This window comes from Microtus oregoni, unplaced genomic scaffold, assembly GCF_018167655.1.
Source record: "Microtus oregoni isolate MIOR12 unplaced genomic scaffold, Mior012 000002F_ref0000024, whole genome shotgun sequence".
NCBI lineage: Eukaryota > Metazoa > Chordata > Mammalia > Rodentia > Cricetidae > Microtus > Microtus oregoni.
Window position 1 is genome coordinate 40,746,433 of NW_024543061.1, and position 27,958 is coordinate 40,774,390.

General features: G+C 45.0%; 1 protein-coding gene across 4 annotated transcripts in view; it reads right to left on the bottom strand.

Moving 5' to 3' along the window:
* Eif4e3 (eukaryotic translation initiation factor 4E family member 3) overlaps positions 1–27,958 on the bottom strand; it is a 417,079-nt gene that overhangs the window by 385,168 nt on the left and 3,953 nt on the right. For all 4 annotated transcript variants that reach the window (XR_005972187.1, XR_005972188.1, XM_041630166.1 and 1 more), the window contains exons 2-5: positions 16,701–16,773; positions 5,194–5,288; positions 3,693–3,753; positions 310–376 (exon numbers count right to left, since the gene is read on the bottom strand). Coding sequence is in view for 2 of the 4 variants with exons in the window: in XM_041630166.1 (XP_041486100.1) it covers positions 310–376; positions 3,693–3,753; positions 5,194–5,288; positions 16,701–16,773 (296 nt within the window). In the remaining 2 variants the exon portion in view is untranslated. The remainder of the gene's footprint in view (positions 1–309; positions 377–3,692; positions 3,754–5,193; positions 5,289–16,700; positions 16,774–27,958) is intronic.

Here is a 27,958-nt window from a genome sequence, read left to right on the forward strand (position 1 = left end):
TTGAATAAGGGCAAATGTATGTGTGTGTTTAGTTCAGACCCTCTTCATGCTCTATGCTATTTCTAATCTGTGACTCCATGGATGCAAGATCTGAGGATAGGAAGGGTTGACTGTACACACATGTAAACATGCACAAGGTGCTTAAATACACACATCTCACACCAAACACCACGCCACAGGAACAAGTCTAAATGACATCACAGCTACAAAACCAACACCTTGCAGGCAGGTAGAAAGACAAAGGTCTGTGAGTAACAAACATGAACCAAGCATACCAGAGTGTGGGTAACTGGGCTGTGGCCTTCTTACCTGCTGCCACGCAGTCTGTGAATTGCTCCCCAATGGTCGCTAACAACAACTCTTTCCAAACTGTGGACTGAGATAGGAGAGAACAAAAATAAAAACAAGACAATGTTTAGGCAGTTATCATCAGGTGCTAAAGAAACACAGGTTCCCCACCCACAGTTGGAACCTACAGACACCCCCAGATCAAAGTGAGTATGTGCCATCATACAGGTACGGGAGCCGAAGTGGCCCAGGGCCTTAACTGCTAGTGAAGCCCCCATAAACTCCAAAAGAACTGGGGGGGGGCATAAACCTTTGACTCACCTCATTTTCTGAAGTCTTTAACTCTTACTCATTCAGTACACCAACCCATTACATTTGAGAACCATTAGCAAAATCCTTCTCTTTGTTTCTGGATTTCAGTTGATGGAGTACTTAAAATGTTACCACTTAAGATGTTACTCAAGTCAAGAATGTTAAGAAACATTGTTACTCACTGAATGCTAGAGATGTGAACAATTCCATTTCATGCTGACAGGTTGTTTGCACAGAGTGATAAATTTATGTACTATTGTACACACACAATTTCCCTGGAAGTGATGCTTAGCCTGCATGCCTTTCTGCCTCCTGCCAGTAAGAAGCACCAGAGCTCCTTCTATGGGATATGTACTAATGCTGTCAAGTAGATAGAATGCACTCACAGGATGTTGGAGGTACAATGGCTTTCCTAAATTTTCCCTGGAAAAACACCTAGGTTCCCCCTTGCCATGGCTCCTAGACTTGGAGGCCTCCCAGAGTCCAGTCTGAATGGAGAAACTGCTCACTTTACTCCTTGTGACCTGGGCAGGCCATTAGCTTCTCTAGCTTTCATCTTGGAGGGAATAACAACAGGATTGACCTCATAAGGCTGTTGCAAGTATAACACATCAATAACTGCATCAAGAGGGCTCAGGATTTAAGACTGCACCATAAACAGCTGCATGCATCATATGCCAGGCGCACAGGACTCATTAACTGTAACAATGCTTATTATTACATTCTAATGAGCTTGCAGCAGCTGCTTATATTTTAATCAAGGCAACAGCATTTAACTAGGGAGCTGAAGGTGAACCCTTACTCCTAGAAAGGCTTATGTCTTCTTTCCTAGCCCTTCCCTTCTCCCATCTGTCCAACTTTGATCTTGAGCTCCATGGGTGATGAAGCTGGATTGAGAGAGGAGAGCAAGGCAAGGGAGCCTTCATGCTTCTGTTTTGAACAAAGGCAGCTGTAGCCTTCCAGACTTCCAGTGGGGGACTGAAACATAAGAGCCAAGGCAAGAAAGTGCATCGATGCCTAAATTTAGCCTAGTGAGCTGGCAAGGGGGAACAGGACTATTCTATGGGTGTGGGCATCATGATGGCTTCCACTAGAGTTCCAAGTCTAGGGTGATTCCTAGTCTAATTCCAAATAAGACACATACATGTAAAGCCCCAGGGTGGCTCTCCATTGCCTCAAAAATAAGCAAGAAAATAAGTGCAGTAACACACATGAAAGGCGGGAAGCATGCTTATTGAAACTGAAGAACGTCTAAGAGCATCCCGCTCCTTCTTATTTTCTGCCTGCTCTCTCTTCGCAGGGCAGAGAGGCTCACACACCTTGTCTGGCTCCTGCTTAGCCGCTCTGGCGTATTTCATGTTTGTCGTGTAACAACCAGGTCTGCAGCCCCGCCCAGCAAGTTTGGTTGTAACTTCAATTGCGCGCTCATGGGGAGATGACTCCTGTACATGTGAGGGGTCTCGCAGAAGCATTGTAATTCTTTGAACATAATCACATGGAAGAAACTAGAAAAAAATCGCCCTTCTGTCCATATTTCTAATGATTGTTCTTCCTTATGTATTTATTGAGTGTGTGTGTGTGTGTGTGTGTGTGTGTGTGTGTGTGTGTGTGTAGGGAGGGAGGGAGGGATATGTGGTAGCCAGAGGTTGATTTCTGGTATCTTCCTCAATCATGTCTCCACCTTATTTTTTGAAAATAAAGATCTTTTTTTTGTTGTTTTTTTTGCTTTTTTTTGAGACAGAGTTTCTCTGTATAACTGTCCTACTTGCTTTATAGACCAGGCTGGCCTCGAATTCAGAGATCCACCTGCCTCTGCCTCCTGAGTGCTGGGATTAAAGGGGTGCACTGAGTAAGGATCTTTCCATTGAACTGAAGGTCACTGTTTTGGCTAGACCAGCTGGCTGGAAAGCCCCAAGGATCTTCCTGTTTCTGCCTCCCAGCACTGGGTATCAGTTGTTCACAGCCAAACCAGCTTTTTCATATGGCTTCTGGGGATTGGAACTCAGGTCCCTATGCTTCCATGGCAAGCACTGTACCAACTGACCTGCAAACCCTCCACCCATTTTTGCTTTTTATGTTTTTGTTTGTTTTCTACACAGAGTCTCACTGAACAGCATAGGTAAGACCTGAACTCATAATTCTCCTGCCTCTATTTTCAGCTTTTGGGATCACAGGGATGCACTTCTGTGCCCAGATAATTTATTTTGTCTCTTTTCAAAGGAGTTTTTTTTTTTTCTCCAGGGCTGTGTAAGCTAATGTTTATATTTTTGGTTGTGAGCCTAGCCTTTAACGGCTGAGCCATCTCTCCAGCCCTGTAAGCTAATTTTTAAGGCCTATGCTCACATTTCAGTACCAAGCCCACTCCTGGGGAAACTAAACTGCCGAAGCTTGTCCAGCTCCATGAATCCCCATGAAATAAGGAGCCCCCAAGGTACCCCATTTTTCATGCCATGGTCCTTCTGGAGGTGTTTCTGTCTCTAGGCAAGAAGACAGAGCCTTTGGTGGGAAGGATCCTGATCTCCTGTGGAAGACCAGCTTGCATATAGGCATGCCTAATGAGGAAACAGTTACCATTGGCTTTGCCCTAAAGTTTACAGGCTCTAGACCTTGATGGCTACACAATACAGGGATGCCATTGCATGATTTCTGTAGAGTCACAATTACACATTTTCTTTCTTTTTTTATCTTTATCTTTTTCTTTTCTTTCTTTCTTTTTTCTTCTTCTTCTTTTTTTTTTTTTTTTTTTTTTTTTTTTTTTTTTTTTTTTTTTTTTTTTTTTTTGAGGCAGAGTTTCTCTGTGTAGTCCTGCCTCCTGGCTGTCCTAGATCTCACTCCTTAGACCAGGCTGGCCTCAAACTCATAGAGATCTGCTTGCCCCTGCTTCCCAAGTGCTGAGGTTAAAGGTGTGCACCACAATATCGGCTTTTTCAATTAGACATCTTTAAGGTGACACTATTAAGTGACCATAACCAATGTTAGAAATGAATTTCTCAACTTAGGGCTGCCAGGAGACATCTGGACAGGTTCTCTGAAGCCCAACATGCTCCACCCCATGCCAAGACAGTTCTGAAAGATGCTCAGCAGAGACCTACCGTGCCGTCCTTGGGGACTTTCATCTTCCACACGCCACCCTTTGCATTACTCTCCTCCTCCCTACATCAAAGAACAACATTTAATGTTTCACTCCATGACGAGGGGGTATTGCCTTTTCCATTTAGTTTAACAACAGCTGATAGGGAAAACAAAAGTGCACAGGTAGTTTTCAGTAAATATTCACCAGCCTTATGATTGAGAACAAAAGCAGAAGAATGAAAAAGGAAGGGAATGGAGATAAGAGAGGGAGCAACATGGAATGAACTGTGACGGGGACGAAGGTGGGTGCAGGGATACAAGGTTCTCATTCTCAAGGAGATGGTACCCAGGGCCTCCTTGACTCCCTGGGGATTGACAACTGATGTATCAGCTTTGCAGGTGTGAAGAACTACACATTCTAGAGCACATTCCTATTATTGTCTCATTTAACTCACATGGAAACTTGCGTCACAGCTTTACTAAGTGTTGCTGTGGTGGACCATGGTTTGATAGACACTTCCTGTCTAGGAAAAGCATCCCAATTTCCGTGTGAGAGGCCTCTGGTAGGACTGATCCCATATGTTAGCGTTAAAGACACACTAGCATCCCAGGTTTGCTCACGAGACCGTTTCTTCCTCATTTCATGATTGGCCAGGGATGGAGAGCTGATCCACAGTGAGTGGGGAGCCAGTGGTGGTGCGCCCTAGATTTTATTGTGCTTGGAGAATGCGGACACTGATAAACTTGAAGCACATATATCACAGCTCACACTAGCAGGACTGTGGTACAGGTCTGTCACCCCAGCTATTTAGAAGGAGAAGAACGGTAAGTGCAAGGCTTAGCATTATTACAAAGTGAGTTCAAGACCAGTTTGGGCAACTCTGTCAGACCTTGTCTTCAAAAAGGGGGCTGGGGCGGGGGGCAAGGATGTGGCTGTATTTCAGTGGTAGGGTGCTTGCCTAACACACTCTGCAAGGCTCTAGGTTCAACCCCAGTGCTTAAAATGCCTGGAACTTGAGAGATCTATTTTCCCAGAAGCAGGAAAGCCTGACTGAAAACGCAGCCAACATTGAAAGAGCAAAGGGACATCATGGAGAGTGTCAGAGTCCAGATGAAACATGGAAAGCCAGATGTGTGGAACAGCAGCCCTAACCATGGACTTCTCAGTCATAGGCTCCCACAAAATTCCACTTTGCTTTTGTTCGATTTACATTTCTATCATTCACTGAGAAATGAACTGAAACAGAATTTTGTTACTTATGAGTAAGGAACTGTGAAAGGTTAAAGGATATAAAGATTTACTGGTATTAGAGGCCCCAGCCTGGATGAATTAACTGTCCAAGTGCCCTCACTACTACACCAAGCAATTAAGGAAGCTACATCAGGCTCCTCTGAGAGCCTGGGCCTTGATAAACAGGGCACACTTCTGTTATGAGGCACGCCACAGGGGAAAAGAGTCCTCATGAGGTGCCCAGCTATCTCCCGCCCACCTTGACCTTCAGGTGAACCATTGACACTTACCAAAGTGGTCGCCGCTCTCCTCTCATTAAGTGATAACTACATCTCAAAGACAAGCTGGTCACAGGAGGGATGTTATTGTATACGCTCCAGAATATCTTTAAAAGAAAAACACTTCATTTAATATACCTAGTATTGATTAACAATGTCAGTACATTATATAATTAATGTGTTAAAGAAAAATATTGATTCTCATTAAGTCCTAGCCATTTGGAGTGGACGTTTTCTCATTAGCTCTTTGAAATTTTTAATGCGGAACATTAAAACATTGTTCCTTCTAGATGTTAGGCTAGGTTCTATTTTTTTTAGAAAGCTATAGTTATGAAGGAAGTACTCCTAAGCAACATGGACCATAAAATCAGAAAAACAGCAATGTACGGTGCCAGGAGTGGAGTTATTTTTCTCAGGTTCTTTTATTTTATGTGCTATGACTCTTCTGCTTGCATGTATGCATGTGCACCGTGTGCATTCCTGGTGCCTGCCGTGGTCAGAAGTCAACGTCAAATCTCCTGGGACTGAAGTTATGAATGGTTGTGAGCCATCATGTGCGTGTAGGAACGGAACTTGGGTCCACTGCAGGAGTAACAAGTGTGGTTAATCATCGAACCATCTCTACAGCCTCAAGGACTGACACTAATAAAAGTTGTTTTCTAGTAGGAATTCTTGTGTTAAAAATGTAGATTTCAGTTGCTCTTGTAACAAGAGCATGTGAGATGGATATGTTGATTCACTAACCTTAAAATATATGGAGCCTAGATCTTTTGTTTTTGAAGATTTGATTAAAAAGATTACAGAAAGAATTTGTGCTCTCCATTTCAACATGATCTTACTCTAAGACCTTCATCGGGGGTTGGCGAAGTGGCTCAGTGGTGAAGAACACTTGCTATTCTTGCACAGGACCTGGGTTCTGTTCTCAGAACTCACATCAAGTGGCTCACAGCCACCTGTGACTCCAGTTCCAGGAGTTCTGATGCCCTCTTCTGACCTCCGTGGAAATGTGAATACACATGGTACATAACCAGACAGGCAGGAGTACACATGTACGCACATATAAAACAAATTAAAAGATCCTCATGAGTTCTAATTTCATCATGAATGGAGACTCTTCATACATAAGTTGACCCTGTAAAACTCGGCTTCTTGAAACTGTGGGTCATGACCTCAAATGGGGTTGCAAAGATACTGGTAACAGGATAAGGTTTCTAATAAGCAGCAAAAAAATTAATTCAAAATTAAATGGGTAATCAGTCTGGGGTGTTTCTTAGAGCATTTGCCTGTGCTGATCACGTAACTTCACTACAGTCTTGTTTCTGAACACACGACATGTGCACTCTGCACTAGGCTTTCTGTCACAAAATGCAATACTAATGAGCAAGCCTGGATTACCTCCACTCAGATTTGGGAAGACTGTATGCCATCACATATGAACTATTCTGTTCCGGTAGAAGCATAATGTTCAATTACAGAATATCATGACTTTTAACCCTTCCCTACCATTATTCCTCAGCATGTAAGTATCAAGTTGGTAGATATTAGGATTGTATTGTATTGGAACATTTGGTTTGAGAGCTAGAGAGAGAGAGAAAGTTCAGTAATTAAGAGGACTTGTTGATTTTACAGAGGACCCAGGTTCAATTCCCAGCACCTACATGGCAGCTCACAACCATCTATAACTTTAGATCTAGAAAATTCAATGCCCTCCTCTGCTGTGGGAGAATGCTCTTACAAACTGTAAAGATTTGTCATTCATATTGATTTAATAAAATACTGATTGGCCTATTAGCTCAGACTTATTATTAACTGGCTCTTATAACTTAAGTTAACCCATAATTCTTGTTTCTTTAGCCACATGGCTTGGTACCTTTTCTCAGTGCAGCATTCTCATCTTGCTTCCTCTGCATCTGGCTGGTGACTGACTCTCTTCCGAGAATTCCCCTAGTCTGGTTACCCTGCCTATACTTTCTGTCTGGCTACTGGCCAAACAGCATCTTATTAAACCAATATGAGTGACAAATCTTTATAGTGTACAAGAGCATTGTCCCACAGCACTCCTCTTACCTCTGTGGACACCAGGCACACATAAGATATACACAAAGACAAAACAATGCATACACAGAAATAAAAAATGTTTTGTTTTTTAAAACTGCTGTTTGAGTTGCTTGCTTGCATTTCACTGAAAAAAAAATGAATTTTGGCTTGGGATTAGGACAGCATTTCCAATGACTTTGAAATGGTTGTGAAAACACTTTTGCCAGGCTGGAGAGATGGCTTAGTGGCTAAGAGTACTGGTTGCTCTTCCAGAGGTCTTTGAGTTCAATTCCCAGCAACCACATGGTGGTTCACAACCATCTAGAATGAGAGCTGGTGCCCTCTTCTGGAGTGCAAGCATACTTGCAGGCAGAACACCGTATGTTGAAGGAAGCCGCTAGTTAGTTCCCAGCTGCTCAGCCCCCAAATAATTACACAGAAACCTTATTATTTAAATCACTGCTATCTCCATTAATCTGTGTATTGCCACGTGGCAGTGGCTTACCGACAAAGTTTCAGCATGTCTGACTCTGGTGGTGGTTCTCTGGTGTCTCTGACTTTGCCCTTCTTTCTCCCAGCATACAGCCTAACTTTCCCTGCCTAGTTCTGTTCTTCCTTGCCACAGGCTCAGAGCAGTTCTTTATTCATTAACCAATAAAAGCAACACATAGACAGAAGGACCTCCCACACCAACTGTATGCATAATAAACAAATAAATCTTAAAAAACAACACTTTTTCCATTTTGTAGTACATGTTTATGTAAAGTGGCATTCTCAGCATTATTTTAAAAACAAATGTCTATCAACTCTGAAACATGTTGAATAAACTCTGTTCTGCAATATCAAATATTCAGCAAAGATGTATTCATTTAGATAAAAATTAAGCATTTCCATCTCATTAGTATGTATATTTGCTTTTCTCTTAAGTGATATACACACATATGTGCCAAATAATTGTTTTAAGATAAATATTCTTATGATCCATTATCAGTAATTTTTAAATGCACATACTTAGTTTATATTCCTATGTACCCATGTCCACATAAACCTCTGTCAGATCCAAAGGTTCAAGAGTGGAGACAGTTCTAAAACACAAGCATTCTCAGAGGAAAGGGTCTTGCTAACAGATACTCTCCAGGCATGGTACTTAGCAGAGCCTTTAGAGTGATTACCAAACCACATTTCCCTTACAGCAGACTCTGCCAGGAAGAAGTCTGTAGTCCTTTGCCTGGGGCTAAGGGTGGAAAGGAAGGTGAGAGGAAGGATATCAGATCCTGCCCCTTTCCCTTGCTCTTCCTAGAGGGATCAGAGAACAGCTCAGCTGCCAGGCCATAAGGTACCAAAATGTAGTGTATATGGACTTCAAGTCTGTGTCTTTCCTAAGGCAGTCCTCTGGCCTTCATAAATACATATGCACAAACACACACAGGTGGATGAACGGCAGTGATGGTAATGATGGACGGAAAAAAAAAATCAAAGGCTTTATATAAAGTATGTGTTGGGAGACTGATCAGCAGGGAATCCACTTCAAAAGTCTTCTTCTTAAATGGTGCTAATTTAGGCAATCACAAAATTAGCATGGTGTGGCAGTAGATCCTCTACCAGACTGGCGTCCCTGTGGAGGGGCTGATGCCCTCTCTGTTTCCGCAAAGTAAAATCTCCTCAACACCTTGGCTTCTGCCTGTGCTCATACCATGAGCAGGCAGAGCTGGAACTTGATCCCCAAGGCCCTAATTTTTAAAAACTACTAAGCCCTCTTCTTTGACGATACTACTATATGTTTTGTGCATATCTTTCTCCAGTCTTAGGAGTCACAAACAAGTCATGTGTAGAGGAGGGATGCCTGTTGACAGTGTCTTCCAATCAGATGCCCTTACCTCCACATAATTTGGTGATGTGCATAACTCTAGCCCAAGACTCTTGCTATGACACGGCAATGATCTCTGCAGAATCCATGGATAAAATGATGCAAAACCAAAAAGCCCTGTCTAAGAACAAGTCAAGAGGATGCTGCTCACAGTAAACTTCAGCTCTGAAGGTCAACCCTTCCAAAGCTCCTCCCCTGACATCCCTGCTAGTCTTCTACAGCCCTGACCTTTTGCATAGCATTTGAAGTACTTAGAGAGCAACACACAGCACACATTTCTTTTATCTCAAAACTGAGAAAAGGCCAAAGGACCCTGTTCAGGGTTGTAGCCTTGGGAGAATAAAAACAAGAATATCCCTGAGCTTGTTTACTTTGGCAGATCTGGCAGGAAGAAGACAGACTAGCAAGATGCAATGGTGGACTGAACTCGGAAGCTGTTTATTGCTGTGCATGTTTGTCCTTGAACGCACAATGGGAGCAAACGATCCAGGTACGCCTGTGGGAAGGGACCCACTTAGAGAGCACATGGCACTGAACAGCTGCCTTCCTGTTGTGGCAAACTTCTCTCCTCTGTTGTCTACTTGTTGGTATGTCTGCTAGAGAAGGAGCTTGAGGGAGGAACGAACAATGCACACTCTTGGAACCCTGCTCTTCCCTTCAGGAAGCAAAGGACTGACGCAGGGCAAGTTTAATGATTCACGATGACTGTCTCAGTAACACCGAAATGTTACTACAGGTTTGACTTTGCAAGTAGATTTCCAGAGGCCCCAGGTTTATAATTAATCCTCTTCAGCCTTTAAGAGGGCACTAAAGTACAGCTAAGCACAATGCTTCTTAATGATGGTTAAGTGCTCCCCGACCCCACAAAGTGCGACGATTACCCAAGGGCTAGCACAGGTGTCGATGCTGGTACCATTCATTCAGTCAGTATTTGGAGACTCCAGCTGTATGTCTGCATGTTTCCTGCACTGGGATGGAACTAAGTTAATGTGGAAGGACAGCTCTGGCATGCAGGTCCCTCACTGGCTTTCAGCATCACTGTTGCTCTCCTTGAGGAAGGGAGGCAGGTCAGACCCTTGTCCAGTAAAGTCTAACATTTAGATTTAAGATAATGCTTCTCAGAAAAGGCCACACAGTCATCAAAAGCCCACACCCCATGCACGCACAGTAGAAGTTCCACATAGCTCCTCCTCGAGTGATTCAACAACAGTTCACTAAAAGCAAGTGTGAGGTCTACATAAAAATGCAAGACATGTTCGGATATCAAATATGGAGGGCAGACCGGTGAGAGATTTTTTTGCTTGGTTTGAAATATGTGAATCTACTTCTAGTCCAGACTTTTGAGGTGGGAAGACACATGTTTAATCTGGGCCACACCTTCTGTGAGAAGTTCATATATGAGCATGGAAGAAGGAAGTTTTTGCTCTTTGCCTTGTGAGCTCGCCCATTTTTTCACTGGCACTAGAATCTACTTCTTTGGGATACCAGCATATCCTGAAGACCAGCTGAGACATCTGGCCTTGTGGACTGAGCAACTACCGGATGCTTGGATTTTCCATTCACAGCCAGTCATTATTGGATAGCTGGACTGCAGCCTGGAAGTCATTCCAATAAATCCTCTACGCACACGCGCGCGCGCGCGCACATACACACACACACACACACAGAGTGAGTGGGGGGAGATTCATTTTATATGTTCTGTTACTCTAGAGAACTCTGACTAATACAGGAGGGAATGAGGAAATAAAGGAAAGTGGGAAACAGGAAGAGAGGGAGGGGGAGGAAAAGAGGAGTAAGGGAAAGTTCAGTAGAGAAGGGAGCAAGTGAGAAAGGAAGAGAGAGAGAGGAGGGGGAGGGAGGAAAGGAGAGAAGGAAGAAGAGAAAAAAGGGGAGAGGAGAAAAGAATGAGAAAGGGGATAGGGGAATCAGTGAGGCTTTCTTCCATGTCACAGCATGTATGGTGGGAAGTGTTTGGAGACAGTGAACAAACGGATCTCTAGTCACCAGGGCTCCCTACCTTCCGAGTCCAAGACACTGGAGAGAGCCAGGGTTAGGAACTCAGCCTCTTTGGCTGGATGTTTTTAACTCAGCAGACCCCAGGCTGAAAGCAGAGAGCTGCTGGTTTGTAAAAGATCACACTGCAGACAGAAGGCTTTGTTGACTTAGTCTGAGCTGAGGAGAGAAGAGTGGAGTCTGAGCCTTGAGGAGGTGGGGGAAAGCCAGAGTCTGGGGAAACCCCAAGCATAGCAGTGTACACCTCTTTTCTGGGCACGGTCCACAATGCTGAAGTTCCTGATGAAGGTGAAAAGGACCACAAAGACGGCACACCAGCTAGGGAACTGTATTATTAAAATAATCTTTAAGATTTATTTTATGTGCACTGGTGTTTTGCCTATATGTATGTCTATGTACCACACAAGTGTAAAGACCACAGAAGCCAGAAGAGAACATCAGATCCCCTTGGAATTGTAGTTACAGAGAGTTGTGAGCTGCTATGTAGGTGCTAGGAATTGAACCCAGGTCCTCTGGAAGAGCAGCCAGTGTTCTTACCCACTGAACATCTCTCTAGACGAGGGGCATTCTTGCTTCAGGGGATTGCCACAACCTCAAATCTTCTCTTGTTCTGGGAAGGTAAAGTGAAGGTAGACAACATTCCTAACTGCCCTCCACCCCTCTACACTCAGGAGCAGGAGATTGCTAGAAAGCATATGGGACCTATGCTAGTCAGTGGGACCTAAAGTCTGGATGTAAGTATGGAGGCCATCAGGACTTGAGGCCACATCAGGGCCAAAGGTAGTGGGTAGCTGACCCATGCCAGGGTGCTTCTACAGCTCAGAGGTAAAAGAGAAAATTCAGACAGGCACAACCAAAAGATTTAACATTGGAATATTCCACGTTTTACATCAGAAGTGACTAAATTATTTGTAGTTTGTAATATAAAATCTCATTCACTTCCTAGCCCCTACCCCTTTAACACACACAATGAGCTCTAGTCTCAGAAGCAAGCACAGGACCATGAGCAAGCTGACTTGTTTCTAGTTCTGGGTTGTTCCTACAGATGTTGATTTATCAGACATACAGAATATAAAGAAATGATAAGTGAAGACCCCTCTTACAATGACATTGAGTTTGCACGAGCGGTACCACAAGCAAAATCGGCTTCAAGTCCGCGTCCTGTTTTTCCAGTCAGATGTCTCTCTTCCTTCAAGGGGGCTCGAGATTCTCCTATGAGAGGACGCACCATTGGCTTCCCTGTGATGAACCAATCTCTCCCATCGTCTCCATCAGCCCTGACTTAGGAAACCTCTGTAATGGAATAGTCTTTGTTCCTCGGGCTTTGGAAAGCAATCTGCTGCCCTGATTAAATGACCTTCAACAGCACAGCACAATCAGGTAGCCTGACCTCCAGATAAGGGACATGTATTGCTATCTTAATAAAAATTAATACATGTATGTGTGGGTTTGTATGCACGTGTGTGTGTGTGTGTGCCCACACCCACCACATATGGAGGTCTGGAGGTCAGAGGACAACTGTGGGAGTTGGTTCTCTCTTTCCACCATGTGGGCTTTGGGGATTGAACCTAGGTGGTCAGGCTTGGTGACAGGGGCCTTTACCTGCTGAGCCATCTCCCAGGCACATATGCTCCAGCTATTACACTATTTTTTCAACTTTAGTGGGAAACACACACACATATAGTTTAAATATATATTTTACAAAGATGTCTGGTTATGATGAATGATATAGAAATTCCACTTTTAGAAGAAACACACAGTTCCTGTTCTCTGAAAATTTCAGTTCTAAGTCATCTATGGGATGTCCTGGGTAGGACACAGGAGAGGTGAGGCCAGAGAGGCGATTCATGAAGGTGATAACACGAACTACCGTGGTCTGGGGTGAATTCTGTAAAAGACTGCTTCCAGAGGTGGAGTCTAAAGGCTATAGGCAGGCAATGCTGAGAAACACGTGCTCCAAGCCAGCCCTCCTGTGCAATCCACACTGGATGGGGAGCTCTGGCATTGCCCCAGTGTAGGCTGGGCAAGCTCAGAAGGCACGTTCTGTTCTGAATTTGCTCGCTGAGGATGCAGAGATATGAGAGAAACCTGTCTAGGTTCAAACAGTGGGAAACACATTGAAATGAAAAGCGGAACGTTCTAAGGAAGACAGGAAAGCAGCTGATAAATTTAACTCTCAGCAGAGAAGTCCTGTGGCTGCAGCGAGTATTCTGGGCAGAGGTCATGGGATCCTCTGGATGCCTCTCCTGCTCCTTTTCTCACACAGGGAAAGGAAAACAGAGCTGATGCAGAAGCAGAGGGACTTCCGGCCTCAGAGTCCATGAGCAGCTGCTTCCACGGCAATTCTGGATCATGTGACTCAGTTTCCCTGGAATAGTAATCTTCTACTACTCATCCCCCACCCCTGCTATGAAAGTTGGATTTGCAGAACATCCTCAACATAATAAAAGAGATTATATCTGATGTTAAGTCATGATTCATAGCACGTGGTTCTTAAAACTTCATCGAGACATAATGGGTAGGGGACACAAATCCTTAGGCAAGTGTTTAAATAAATGCTATGGGAATTTAAACACACAGTCAGGGAAAAAAGAAAGCAAGAGGAAAGCCTGTCCTCATGTGCTCAAATGCTCTTGCCCCTGCTATTCCTTAAGCACCAAGGACCATTCCCGAGATGCTAAAGACAACAACAGCTGAGTTACCAAAAGTTCCGGACAAGTCAAATTTGTTTTCATAAATAATAATAATAAAAAGCTTTAGTGGTGTCTTCTGAGAGTATCCACCTGGCATGCGTGACTGTGAAGCTGTGCATATAATATTCCTACATGAACAGAGGGGTGTTTGCATGAGGCTGCGGCGCAGGAGATGGGTGGTAACACAGTGTGCTACTGGCCTCGGCCACTTACTGGGCATTTTCACCTTAGAGTTCCATGCTTACCGAAGCATGATAAAATCTGTCATGATTGGTCTTGCTTTAGAGATGAGGAAATAAGATATACAGAGGCTTAAAAAAGAATTAAAAATGTGCACACGTTGCTGAGTGTCAGCTACGGCACTCAGACAATTTGACTTCTCTGCAACCCACACCCTAGCTGGCAAAGGGACAGATCCCAGTACCCTAGTAACACCTGGCAACATGTTGTGAGGGGCCTATAAACCCAAACCCTGCAGAGAGCTGCATCCGGTCCCACCCTCGGTCATCCTCAAGGAACAGACACCAGTCTCACGTTAGTTGTACAAATAAGGAACTTGAGGTGTTTCACAACCTCCTTTCACTGTTGTCCCCTCACGAAGGAACCCTTTCTAAATCAGCCCTGAGAAAACTTTCAAACCACAGGGAAACCCCGAGCTTATCTGTAGGCTGCACACGTCTGTGCTTCATACACATAAAGATTAAGGGTTGGCCCTGGACCTCCCAAGAACTACATTTTGTCCCATTGAGAATGTGCAGCCGCCCCTGGGTACAGCTTTATGAGAACAGTGTACAAAGGAGAAAAATCGTGCGTACATTCATTACTCATTCATTCATTCCACCCTGCAGCACTGGCCGCATGAAAAGAGGTCAGATACAGCAGAGAATGAACGGGACTGCATGCTTCCACCTGACTCAAGTCCGGGCTCAGGCGGAAGGCCGTACACTACCAGAACCGGAGTGCTGGCTGCAGCTGGAGCAGAGTCTGGTGGGAAGAGGGTGTACAGGTGAAGAACACGTGCACCTTACGTTTTAAAAGTCTAAACTTGGAAAATCTGCATCCTGCCTATTCTATCTCAGTACTACAGAGCAAACTGTCCCCTGGTGTGTGTCAGTCCCCGGTCTTTAAATTGGTCCCTGGCAGATCCAAACCCTGCTGCATATACTGCTACCATGCAGTGGTGGAAAGACCACTTTCTAGTCTCCGTCCTGGGAGATCCCACACCCCGTTCTAAGGCTCTCACTTCACAAAAGAGAGGAGAAAGGAGGAATCCCTCAAAATTCCCGCAGGGTTGAAGAACTTCCTCAGGCAGGCAGGCTTTAAAATCAAGTGCTCTGCAGTTTATAAAGAGGCTCCTGGGAAGAGTTCACCAAACAGAAGCAAAGCGGAAGTTCTCCGGGAGACTGGGGGCGGGGCTTTCAGCACCACCACTGAGAGCAACACTGTTAGTTTCTTTTTCACATATTGGCCACTTTCCCAAGCAGATAAGAAATGGTCTGTGGTTGGGGGGGGTGTCCTTACACCATTTTGCTGTGTTCACAGGGACCACTCACGCTGCTTACCACCCGGAACCTGGGGCTGTGTGAGTATGAAAGCGCAGTTGTTAAACCCGATGCAGGCAGCAAGGGCTGAAAGGAAAAGGGAAGTCTGTGCCTGCTCTGCACGGGACACAATCAGTATGCCTATCCAATAGAATTACAAGATGTGACAAAATTTAGGACACAAGGGGGAAACATGCTTTTAAACTGTGCCTTGTAGAACATCCAGGACATTTAAGCCAGCATGGCTTCGATGCAGCCCTGAGAGCCTTGTATCTGCAGCTAGAAAGGGCACCAAGGGAAAGAAACTTGGTGGGATTTGTTTAGGAATAAACAGAAAATGGGATTAACAGAGTAAATCAGGTTTTGAAAACTGTCTTTAGGGGTAGAAAATGAAAGAACAAGTCTGGGGAAACGGCTAAACCAATCTTAGAAAGGTTTGACCCCGATACTCATATTTTGTTTGTTTTTCAAGGCTTCTCTGTGTAGCCCTGGCTATCTTGGAACTTGATCTGTAGACCAGACTGGTCTTGAACTCTCAGAGATCCGCCTGCCTCTGCCTCCCGAGTGTTGGGACTCAAGGCATGTGCCACCATGCCTGGCTCACCAGCACTAAGATTTAAAAAGGCAGGTGTTGTGGGGCCCACCTCTACTCGCAGTAATGGTGAGCTGGGGGTTGAAACAACTGGGTCTCTGCCAGGTGGCCTAATCTTGGCAAGTTCTAAGCCAATGAAAGACCCTTTGCTTGAGGAATGACATGTAAGGTTAGACTCTGACCTTCACATGAGTGCACACGCGTGCACAGGAATGCATACTACACAGGAAAAGACAGAGGGAGGAGGAAGGAGAAAGACAGAGATGAACAGACAGACATACACAGAGACACACACCAGTGTCAGAGACTGAGAGAGGTCAAATAGAACTACGGACTTGTTGGGGTGGGGGGCAGTCTCTTGAACATCAAATATCCTACCAAATACAGTGAAGACATGGTCATACTCAGTCTTTACAGTGACCAATGGAGGTAGATGCCACTGTCACTCATCAGTTATACAGAAACATAAAGGAACAAAGGCAGAATGCGGTTGACATGTAGACGTTTACAGGGCGCAAGGATGAAGGCCTGCTAAAACCTTCACCCTTATCTGCCTCTCTGCGCATCGCTGAAAGATTTCGGTGACAGAGTCTCAGTTAGGGTCAGAGAAAGCCTGCTCTGGGGTAGATGGAGGAACAGTTGCCATGAAAATAGACCTAAAGGACAACTCCAGGGTGGAGCTCTGAGCAAGGGCTGCCAAAGCAGCAGGAAATTTCACGGTAGGTGATGGAGTACTATACCCCCGAGTGAGCCAGGATGTCCCTTTTCCCTCTCACCTGTACTGTTTGCACAGTGTAGAGTTTCTTCAGATTCGAGGCACACTCGGCTGCTGTGGCACCAGGGAGTGACCTAACGCCAGCAAAACAACAGAGATGCAAACAAATCCAGTCAGTGATCAGAAGACATGCCCCAATATAACCGCACAGGTTTGCATCCCACACGTCTAAAGCCTCCAAACAGGACATCTGAAGATGCTGGCTAGAATTAAAACTTTGTTGTTGTTGTTGTTGTGAAGGCATGTGTTTTCTTCTTCTCCTAATAGGATTTTTATTCTGTGAAAAAAATTAAGAAAGGTACTGGACACTTTTAAACCACATAGTAAAAGGTATGAAAATATCCTATGACCATGAAGGCATTGTTCAGGACTTCAGATAAAAAAAAAAAAACCTGTCTGCTTTGCCAATGGCAATGAGAATGCATCATTTTCTTCTGGGTGATCGGTTTAAAACCCTATAACGCCCTGGTCGTAAATACCCACACACCCTTGGGAAACAGAGGACTGTTCAGTTATTTTAGAGAATACTATGAACAATCAGCCTTGGCCTCACCCCTGAATTTCTTGCCTAAAATAAAACCAAACACTCAGTAGTTTCCCTTGAGCTCATGCAAGTAGCTCTTGTGAACTGTATGGCCATAATACATTAATGTCTAGTTTCTATATGTTCCACTAGATGGCAACACACTACAGGTTTATACTCTGGGAGAAAAAACATGCACTTAGACTGGCTTTCCAGTACAGTTCCTGGACTGGGGTGTGCCTATCTTTATGTAGTCAAACGTTCTGTTAGCACTACTGTTTCTCTTTCTTCCTGCTGATTTAGCAGTTTGTGCTCAAAGGCACTGGGATCCTTGTCAGCATCAGGGCCAAGATGCTACTTCAGCACACAAACAATGCTCAAAAGCCCGTGTCTGGCTGTGGGTGAGGAATCAAGGGCTGCTAAAAGGGGAAACACTCTGCTCACAATTGACATAATAGGATCTGGAATCTATAAAAGAACACCCTTCACCAGGCACTGACCCTAATAATGACCCTAAGAGATACAGTCCCAGGGGTCGTCAACGTGGGACACTTTCCAGAGACTTGTTATGTACCATATCCTAGAGATATTGAGAAGACCCACAGCAGCTCTGATGCAGAGGTGATGAGATGGCAAAGACTCTGGGGCCAGGGCTCCATTGCCCACATTCTGGACCACAAGGGACTAATGAAAACTTCAGAGCTGAGGGGAAGTGCTTGCCCTCTAAATATGAGGACCAGAGTCCAGTCCTTCAGCATCCATGTGAAAGCCAGTGGCGGTGACAGACATCTGTAACTCTGGTACTGGGAAAGCGGGGACAAGTGTATCCCAAGGGCTTGATGGCCAGTCATCTTGCTGAAATGGCAAACCCCAGGCTCAGTGAGAGACCACCCTATCTCAAAACATAAGGTAGAGAGCAACAGAGGAAGAAATACACCAACCTCTGGCCTTCACACATGGACATGTGGGCTTGCACAATGGTATACACATAGATACATCACACACGCACAAAAATAAAAACATTAAAATGCATTTTTGAACATAGTTCCCTTGTCTAGAGGTCAATAAGGAAGCAATTATGAACTAGTTTAGGGGCAATGATGTCTTATTACCCATGAGGCAGGTAAATTCTAATAATCAAGTCATGAATGTATAATTATTTCCTAACTGCAATTTTTTTTTAAACAGAGTAAAACCATGAGCCCAACCGTGGTGGTGCACACCTTTAATCCCAGCACTTGGGAGGCAGATGCAGGCAGATCTTTGTGAGTTCAAGGCCAGTCTGGTCTACAGAGTGAGTTATAGGACAACCAGGACTACACATAGAAACCCTGTCTTGAAAAACTTACGAAAAAGAAAGAAAGAAAAGCAAAACCACCTCCACAAACATAATTGTCTTTTTGTATCAGGTATCACATAGGCTGACCTGAGTGAATGGGGACAATGAGCACACAGGGACCAGCACACACTGGTGAGAACAGCAGTTGCCTGGACCTCAAAGAAACCCACCAGGCAGCATGGATGGTCTGGACTGTGGTCACTACAGCATCTACTTGGACAAAGATAAATATGCTACATAAAGCAGGTTATTGCAACCACAGATTATAAAGACATTAGGGGGAAAAAACTGAAAGAACTCAAAGTCTTTTTTTTCTTTTTTTTTTTTTTTTGCCAGGCATGGACTATTTGAAAGTCTATTGCTTTTATATGAAAATCAACTGGCACTTAATCCAGCTAGCTTTTCTTTCTTTGTGCAGCCTGGATGACTGCTCTCTCCAGTACATCCAGCAAATTTATTCCCAGATCCTGCAAGCACGTTAGACAGGACTCCTTCCTTAGCTGCACTTAGGAAGCGAGCAGGTAAGAGCTTAAGGTAGGGAATGAATTCTGCAGCTTTTTATTCTGCAGAATAAAATTATATGTTTGAAATTCTCACTGGTTTCCAAAGCTACTCTTCAATTTAAAATAGCTTGGAATATTATGTGAGTATTCACTTCGGACATTATCATGTCAAATAATACAAATCAAACATGCAGGTGGTAGCTACCATTTAACTTTCAATAGTCACTGTTGGTCTCTGGGGCTCTTTTACAATCCTTGTTTCTAGTCTGGTCTCCTCCTGATACTCTGGGGAAAGAGACAATTATACAAGTCACTTAAGGTCTCTATTTCTCTGTCCAAGTAGAAGATGCTGAGTTTCCAGAGCTCAGGAGAAGCATCTGGAAGGAGGTAATTAGGCTGTACTCACCAGTGGGAGACAGCAGAGTCGGCAGCCAGTGTGAGGTGACTCCCGCTGCTGAGTGATTCAGTCCTGCGGGGGACCTATAGCTTACAGTGATGCTTGTGACCATTTTACGGTGAGCACTATGGGGCTCAGGGAGGCATGGCAACTGTCCCAAGGATGCAAACATTTAACAAAACCAGGTGATGTGCTTCTGATGGCTGTTCCTCATCCCACATCACAGAGCTGCCAGGTCACGTCACAGCAATTACAAAACCTGGGTTTCATACATGCCAAGCATGTGCTCTACAACTGGGCTGCACCCAGCTCCACACTTCCATTTCAGTGTATACACTGTGTGTGCACGGGTGTACCAGGGTATCTCCATGAATCACTCTCCACTGTAGTTTTGAAGGCAGGGTCTCTCACTAAACCTGGAGCTCGCCAACTGACTAGGCTGGCTGATCATCAAGTGTCTGGGATCCTCCTGTGCCTAGTGTGCTGCACTGGGGTTGCAGATGTGGCTTGCACACCTGGCTCTTTACATGGGTGCTGGGGACCAGCACCCAACTCCTCACACCTGTATAGCAAGCACGAACTCTCTCACCCACACTTGTATTTCTAAAAGAAAACAAAAAGCTACCTTTCTTCTGTTTGCATGTGTGGTATGTGTGTGCACGCATGTGCTACGCTCACCCATTTGTGCACGCATGGAGGTCAGAAGCTGATGTCAGATGTCTTCCTCTATATTTCTCCACTTTTATTTATTTATTTTTCTGAAACAGAGTCCTTCACTGAACTTGGAGATTGCTGTTGGGGCTACATTAGTGGGTCAGCAAATCTCCAGAGTTCTCCTGTCTCAGTTCCCCAGTGCTCGTAGGGGTTAGCGGCAGGGGCTTACAAGCACACTGTGCCTGGCATTCACATGGGTGTTGAAGATCTAAGCTCAGATCCTCATGGTGCACAGCAAGCGCTTTAGCCACTGAGCCAGCCCCTTGGCCTTATTCAGCGTCATTTCCTAAGGGATCTCGGTGTGTTCTCAACACGGCCATTACTTTTGCTTAATCTTATTTTTAATTCCAAAGTATATCTGAATTAGAAGATATGGTTTAAGACAGTCTTTCCAATGAAGCGGGGTAGGAAAGGTCCTCATGACACTCAACAGGAACATCCATGGCCATAGCCTTCCTCTGATAGGCTAAGAGCTAGATACCAATGCATCAGGGCTAGGAGGAAATGTCAGAATCCACAGGAACTCAGTGTGGTAGTTACAATGAAAACTATCCCTGTTTGAAGAAATGTACCTAACTGGTGGCACTCTTTGGGGGTGAAGTGAGGGGACCTTGAGGAGGTAGATCCTTGCTGGATAGAAGTACATCACTGGGGGTGGGCTTTCAAAGCTTATTGCCTTGTCTATCTCCTGTTCTCTCTGTTCCCTGTGTGCAAATGGAATGGGATCGACCAGCTTTTTACTCCTGTGGCCATGCAATGCCTTTCCCTGCTGTGATGGACTCTAGTTTCCCAGGAACCCTAAGCAAAAACCAAACCCCTTCTCCCTCAGGTTACACTTGATCATGGTGTTTGACCTCAGCAACTGTAGACAGTCAGGTTCCCGGTTACTTCACGAAGGAAGTTGTGGCTCTTATCTGATGGGTCTCATCTAGCTGCTGGGTGGTTTTATAAGTATCTGTCTTGCATACCAATACAGCAGCATTGTCAGGGCTGTGTTAGCTTGGTTGGTCAGTGCAGGTTTGCTGTTCTAGTCACCAAACTTGCTCCCAAAAGTCACTAAAACAACTGCTGTGTCTCAACCTCACCCTTGAACCTAAGGCTTCCTTAGCAAGCAAGATTAAGCCACAGTCACAGAGCCCATTTTAGAAGGGCAAAGCAGCCAAGGTTTTCAAGTGGCCTGCCTCGTAAGCAGGTCAACGTGCAATGGGTATGCTGATTCAAGGTGTCTCATCTGCCGTCGTCTACTGTGACTGCTTTCCCCCCTTCATTACTGAGAACTGAACTCAGAGTCTCACGCACACTCGGCAACTGGGTTACATCCTCAGCACTGTCTTGTTTGTCAGTGCAGACTGAGTTAGGCTACTGCCACACAAGCAACTGAAGGACAAAGATGCATAATAGGTTTCAAATAAGACATTCTTACCCAAACCAACCCCATATGCAACATCCATCTTTATTGTATCTTTTACCTTACCAATATCAAAGATCCCTTTTTCTATACAGAATACTATAATACTACTAATCGAAGCCCTCTGTCTGCAGATCAGGGTGTTGATCTGGAACAGCACTGACCCAGATGATCAAAGGCAACATTGGGAGGCATTTTGTGTTGCTATAAATAAACAGGTGAACCTCCCAGAACGCACAAGGCACAATGTCCCACAATCTAGAAGCTTCTGGCTCAAAATACATAGTGTAGAAAGCCCTGATGTAGACATGGAAGAGTCTCTGAGAATTTAAGAGTTAATCACACTACAAAGATTCATTACTACCTCTTTTGGAGCTGAGGACAGTGATGATCATTCTAGACAAAGCCCTTGTCCCGTGGCAAACACGTTTTACAGACGGCACCTCTGTTTTCTGAATCCCCCATCCTCACCCCCAAGCTCCTGAAAGCACAGGAACAAAGTAGAGACCTGTTTTATTTTCCCAGGAGAGAAGAGGGGAAAGAAACCTGACAAGGGAGTATGGATGTCAACTGTGGTCATTCCCAGCAGACCACAGATATGGGTCATCATACAACCTAAGATCAGGCCTGTATTCCAGTTCTCTGGAATCTACAGGATAGAGAGAGAATGCCCTTAGAATCAGACTCCAGATTTTGAATTGTTGTATCCAAGTTCTATCTGTTTGCCCTCTACATAACAGTTGTGATGCAATCCCAGCCTCCTTTTATTGATCATGTATGAGCTCTGATTCGTAACGCAATTCTGCTAGATTGGCATAACAACCTACACTTACAAAGCAGGAAACAGAAATTCTGCATGCTCGTTTTGAAGCAGCAGATCTGGATTCTTCATCTGCTGTCTCTAAAGCCACGGCCTTCCTGACTTCCTCCTAGGACGACACTACCTCAATAGAGACTGAGACATCACTGTCAGCACGGTGACCCGCAGAGCAGGTGTTGTGGCAAATCCCTTGCTCCTCCCACGTAACTACTCTTGCCTATTCTCTGTCCTTTGCTGCACTGAAGCAGGCAATGTACAGATCGATGCCTGGAAATACAAGTAGCATAGCTTTGGAGGAATAATATTCTAGATCATTGCTAAGGGACGGGCATAGGAGGAAGACAACACACCCAACAAAGGCCCGGAGAGGAAAATTATAGAGACTAATTACCCCCATAATCAACAGCTCCCAGGTCGAGCCCAGTTCTGCCACTAGCCTCATCCTCCACTTTTCCCCTCTAGAAATAGCCTGTACCTACTGCTTTTCTGCCTGGATACATGAGTTAGTGCTGGTGGAAGTCTCTTACACGGTGTGTATAAAATACATCTAATCTAAGCCGGGCGATGGTGGCGCACGCCTTTAATCCCAGCACTCAGGAGGCAGAGGCAGGCGGATCTCTGTGAGTTCGAGACCAGTCTGGTCTACAGAGCTAGTTCCAGGACAGGCTCCAAAGCCACAGAGAAACCCTGTCTCGAAAAACCAAAAAAAAAAAAATACATCTAATCTTCAGTAGTTAACTGATGTCATCCTCTGAAGAGATAGAGACAGAACATGACAGATGATGAGAAAGTCACCAGTTCAGAGATACCAACCAAAAACAGGGAAGAGGCCACACAAATAGCGGAGAGCCTCTTGTTTCCGCCACCAGAGAGGACACCCACCAGACTCTCCCAGCCTTAGGCTGCAGCCATGGCTGTCCCCTTGTGAACTTAGTTAATTAAGAAACTATTGGTTAAGGCAGAAGGGACCTGGGGCCTGCCAAGTCAATGATTAATGTGAAGATGTCAGGGAGCTGTTTGTGTTACTTAAGACCAAATTTCAAGTTTCCTTTTTCTATTATTCCCGTGTCTCTGATTTAGCAGGATAACACAGAGGGATCTTAAGATTCTGTTTTATAAAATTGGTGAAAGTCTTTTCTCACGTGGAGTCAGGAAGATGCAGGGAACTCACGTAAGACTGGATCAGCTGTTTTTCTTAAATGGTTCCCAGGTACCAGAGCACCACTGGCATACAAGATTTTAATAAGCTACTTACAAACCACATTTACTCATTAAAACAGATGCCTAGGACTCCTCACAAGAATACGCTCCCCTCACTGACATCTCCAGTGTCTGAAATCGTGTTGTCCTCTTTATTTCTTTATGAGTTACGTGTGCCAGTCACTGAGGAGATGATGACATGTCTTCTGTACATGCACGTCACGCTCCGCCTCCACTTTGCAGATAAGATCACTAAGGTTGGGCTGGTATAGGAGCTCACTAAATGACACACAGCTGGCAGTGGCAGAACTGAGACTTGAGCCACAGCTGGCTGACATCTTGAGTCTTGAAGAACCCACCTTGCATCGAGCATGGACCCAACTGCCACATCTTGCAATCCTGACCTGGACATTCCAGATGAAAACTCTCCGTGAAGGTGCACTGTGGTGATATTTTGTTTGTGCTGTAACAAGGAAAGCTTTTCTGAAGATCAGAGTGCAGAGCTACTCACACTAGTTCGCCATAGAGGCCAGGCAGTGGTGGCACACACTTTTAATCTCAGCACTCAGGAGACAGAGGCAGACAGATCTCTGTGAGGTCAAGGCCACCCTGGGCTACAGGAGATTGAATCAGTCTAAAAGAGAACAGAGCTCACACCTTTTATGCTAGCACTAGGGAGGTGGAAACAGGAGTGAAATGGCTGGGCAGAGACAGAGTTCAGTGCATTCAGTCTGAGGATTTGTAGAGCTAGGATCTTGCCTATTTTGGTTTAAGGATTCGGAAGAGGTTAAAGGTCTCTTTATTGGCTGGCTCCTTTACTTCTCTGATCTTTCAGCATTTACCCCAATATCTGACTCTACGTTTTTATTATTAAGACCAATTAGAATAGAGCTACAATGCACCTTTAAAGATATGGCCACAGCAGGTGGAGTGGAGCCAGTTCTTACTGACTTACCCGTGGCCTTGGCACCACTCCTCAGCCATCAAGATACTCAGTGAAGCTTCTCATAAGGCAAATGTGCCGCCAAGGTTTCCCATACTCTACGTGCACCTTGATGACCTGAGGTGTGACCAGTCCACCTCCAGGGAGCTTGTTAGAGACAGGCACAGTCTAGGTCCCAGACATGCTAAGTCACTGGGGTTTCCAATACTCCTTCTAGTCATGCTGGCCATTATCATCTGAATAAACCATCACAAAAGATTCAAATACCTTGTATGGTAATAAAGTTCAGTGAGTAGCAACGTCATGAGTGAAATGTAAAAATCTCTTACAGAGCCCTCAGCACCACCCAAAGACATCACCAAGGCAACAAGGCCAATGATTATGAAGGATGGTCCTGTCTGGGGGCTTAGATGTGGGGTTTCAGACTGGGTTCTCTTTATTCTCTGCGTTAACCCCACCACCACCCCCGTGTGTATGTGTGCGTGCGCATGCGTGTGACATACATGGGATGAGTACAGACTCAAATGTGAGATGGTTACATGTTGGTCTCTGGCTGGGCTTTGCCTCCCACTCTGAAGCTAGCTGGCCTGAAAGTTTCTGGGGATTCTCCTGTCTCTGTCTGCCTCCTAGCTCCCCGTGTGAGCGCCTGGATCACAGAGACATGTTCTTATGGCTGGCATGGAGTGAGTTCTGGAGATTCAAACTCAGGGCCTCATGCTTGTACAGCAATTGTTTTATCCAGTGAATTAGCCCCCCCCCCAGCTGTCTCTGCAAATGTTAATGCATGGGGTTCTTGGCTTAATTATCTCCCATAACAGCAGGCCTCAGTTTCCCCATCTTTGAAGTTAAATGGCTGAAATTAAAAAATTACCTCTAAATCCATGCCATTGCATGACAGGAGACATGAGGGAATGAAGTCCTGATCCCAGGGATCAGTGGTCAGGGGCTCACATCACCAGTGGCCACCCAGTCCTCTATTCCAGTCCTGCGTCTCTCCTGCACTGCTACGTGACCTCGGGCAGGACACGTCTCTGGACCTCGGCGTTTCATCTGTAAGATGTCACTGGGACATCGAATGCAGTATCGTGAGGATTTCCTACTTAAGTTTATACAGCACTTGGGTCACTGTTTAACATCTAGGAGTACTATGTATGTCATATTAACAGGCTAAGACGGGGAAAGACAGTTTACAGCTTTGTATAGTACGATGTCTCCAATTATATGCCCACTGCACATACACTTGGTGAAAAACATGAATGATGACAATATTCCACGTCCTACAGGAGATTATTTCATTTTAGCCCAGAGAACAAATCTGAAGGGGGAAGGCTTCAAAGCCAGGGACGCGTCCGCCGAAATCCACCCTTCCCAAGCAATTTCCATCAACATCGGGCTCAGCTGTCAGAAAACACACACAGGCCCAGCACCATGATTAAGTATGCCCCTCGTACATCATTCACCCCATTAAAGATGAATTCATTGTAATCACTTTTAGATAGATCTGTGGCTTGCGGCTACATCAGTTTTCTGTTTGAGAGTCACACATAAAAGGGGGCTGAGCTTGTGGTTGACAGCAATGCATCTGCTGAAGCTGTCCGCACAAGCCCAGCGTTCTACATGTTTATCTGGCTTTGGTTTCTCCCTCCCTCCAAATGCTGTCACTCCTGTTCTACAGTAGCCATGGGGAATCTTTTCATCTCGACTTACAATTAATCCTTTGGGGCCAGAAGTCAGGTGCAGACAACACAAGTTCACAGACCCCGCTAGGCCTGACTGACTCCTGAGACATCCTCATGCAGCATCGCTATTCTTGCCCGCTGCCTCGGGTTTAAGAATAAGTCAATAGCATCCAGGATATGCAAAGTGGGAAGACAGTTTTTATATGAACCGTCACTACCAGCCAAGGATGAGTAACTTATCAAAGTGAGGATGAAGCTCATATTGAAGGCTCTGGGCTATTATGCCAGAAGTATCCACTTGTCCACATGTGGAGAAGCCACGCATCCCCTAGGGAAGGACATCGACTGCCAGACAGATCAATACCAAAACCTTCCACAAAAATAAAACCCACAGCCACTCAGAGTCTGTGGAGATATAAGAGCAAGAAGGGGAAAGGAGGAATATCTCAGGGTGCGTCACTCTCTTCCTGTGTCCTCTCCTGACCTCATCCATACAAGCCACTCAATGAAGAGAGATTATGTGGGGGGTCTCCTTTTCAAGCCTGGCCCCACCTCCATGTGTCAAATTCATGGTGATGGTCCACACCATGAGAAGTCATCGGGACACGTCACACACTCTAAGGCAGGTTTTTTAGAATGCCATACTTCTGAACTCTCACTCATGCTCCCGATGAAGGTGGCATGTGAGGTGGCCCACTAGGGGCAAGGCCACACCATGGCCATGGCTTCATTCTCATTTATCAGTGACTCCCTTCAATGTGTTCAGTTCAGAGACTCAATGCATAGAGAAGTGACATTCCAGTTCAGAAACAGGGACCATTTGTGACAAGTGCATCGTCTTCTGTACCTAGAGGTCGTACTGAGTGGTCCTGGGCAGGGTAGAAACTAATATTTTAACAGCCCAGGCTGGGGATTCTGATGGAAGAGTGAGAGGATCACACCTTTAGACACACAAATTTGGTCCAGCTAAGCTGGACAGGGTGGTAGATGTAGATAATGGTCCATGTTTGTGATCAAAACAGAAGCTCAGGGCTGACGAGACTGCTCAGTAGTTAAGAATAATGGCTGTTCTTCCAGAGGTCCTGGGTTCGAGTCCCAGCACTCACATCGCAGCTTTAACCTCTTGTGGTCCCTGTGGGCACCAGACATACATGTGCTCTACAGACAGACATGTATTAAGTAAAAGGCTCATACACACAACAACAACAACGGCGGCGGCAATAATAATAACATAACAACAACAACAATGTAAGTCCACAAATATAAAACACTTGCTATGTACCAGGCACTCCCTTTGGTCACAGACCTGAAGATATTAGCATCTCACCATCAAGAATAAGAGACAAAAGATAAACTAACCATAATAAGATGCTTGCCTAGAAAGAAATGCTGTGGAGGAACCAAAGAGTAACAGAATCTGCAAGCACCATGACTCAGGAGCACTGTGTCAGCCGGGCCCTCTAGGTAGACCAGGAGTCATCCTGCATCCCAAACAGCTGGAGCCCAAGAGACAAGGGTCATTAGCAGTGAAGTCCCTAGCAAGACAAGCACCAGAAGTTTGCTGTTACTGGGAGGCAGGGGAAATAAATGGCAGTACTTTGGAACTGGAGAAGGTAATGGCCAGGCCAAAAGGAGTGTTTTGAACTTAAAACAGCAAAACACAAATTGGTACCATAACTTGTAAGTAAGAGTTTCCTTAAAAACAAAAGAAAACAAAAACAAGTAATTTTTTT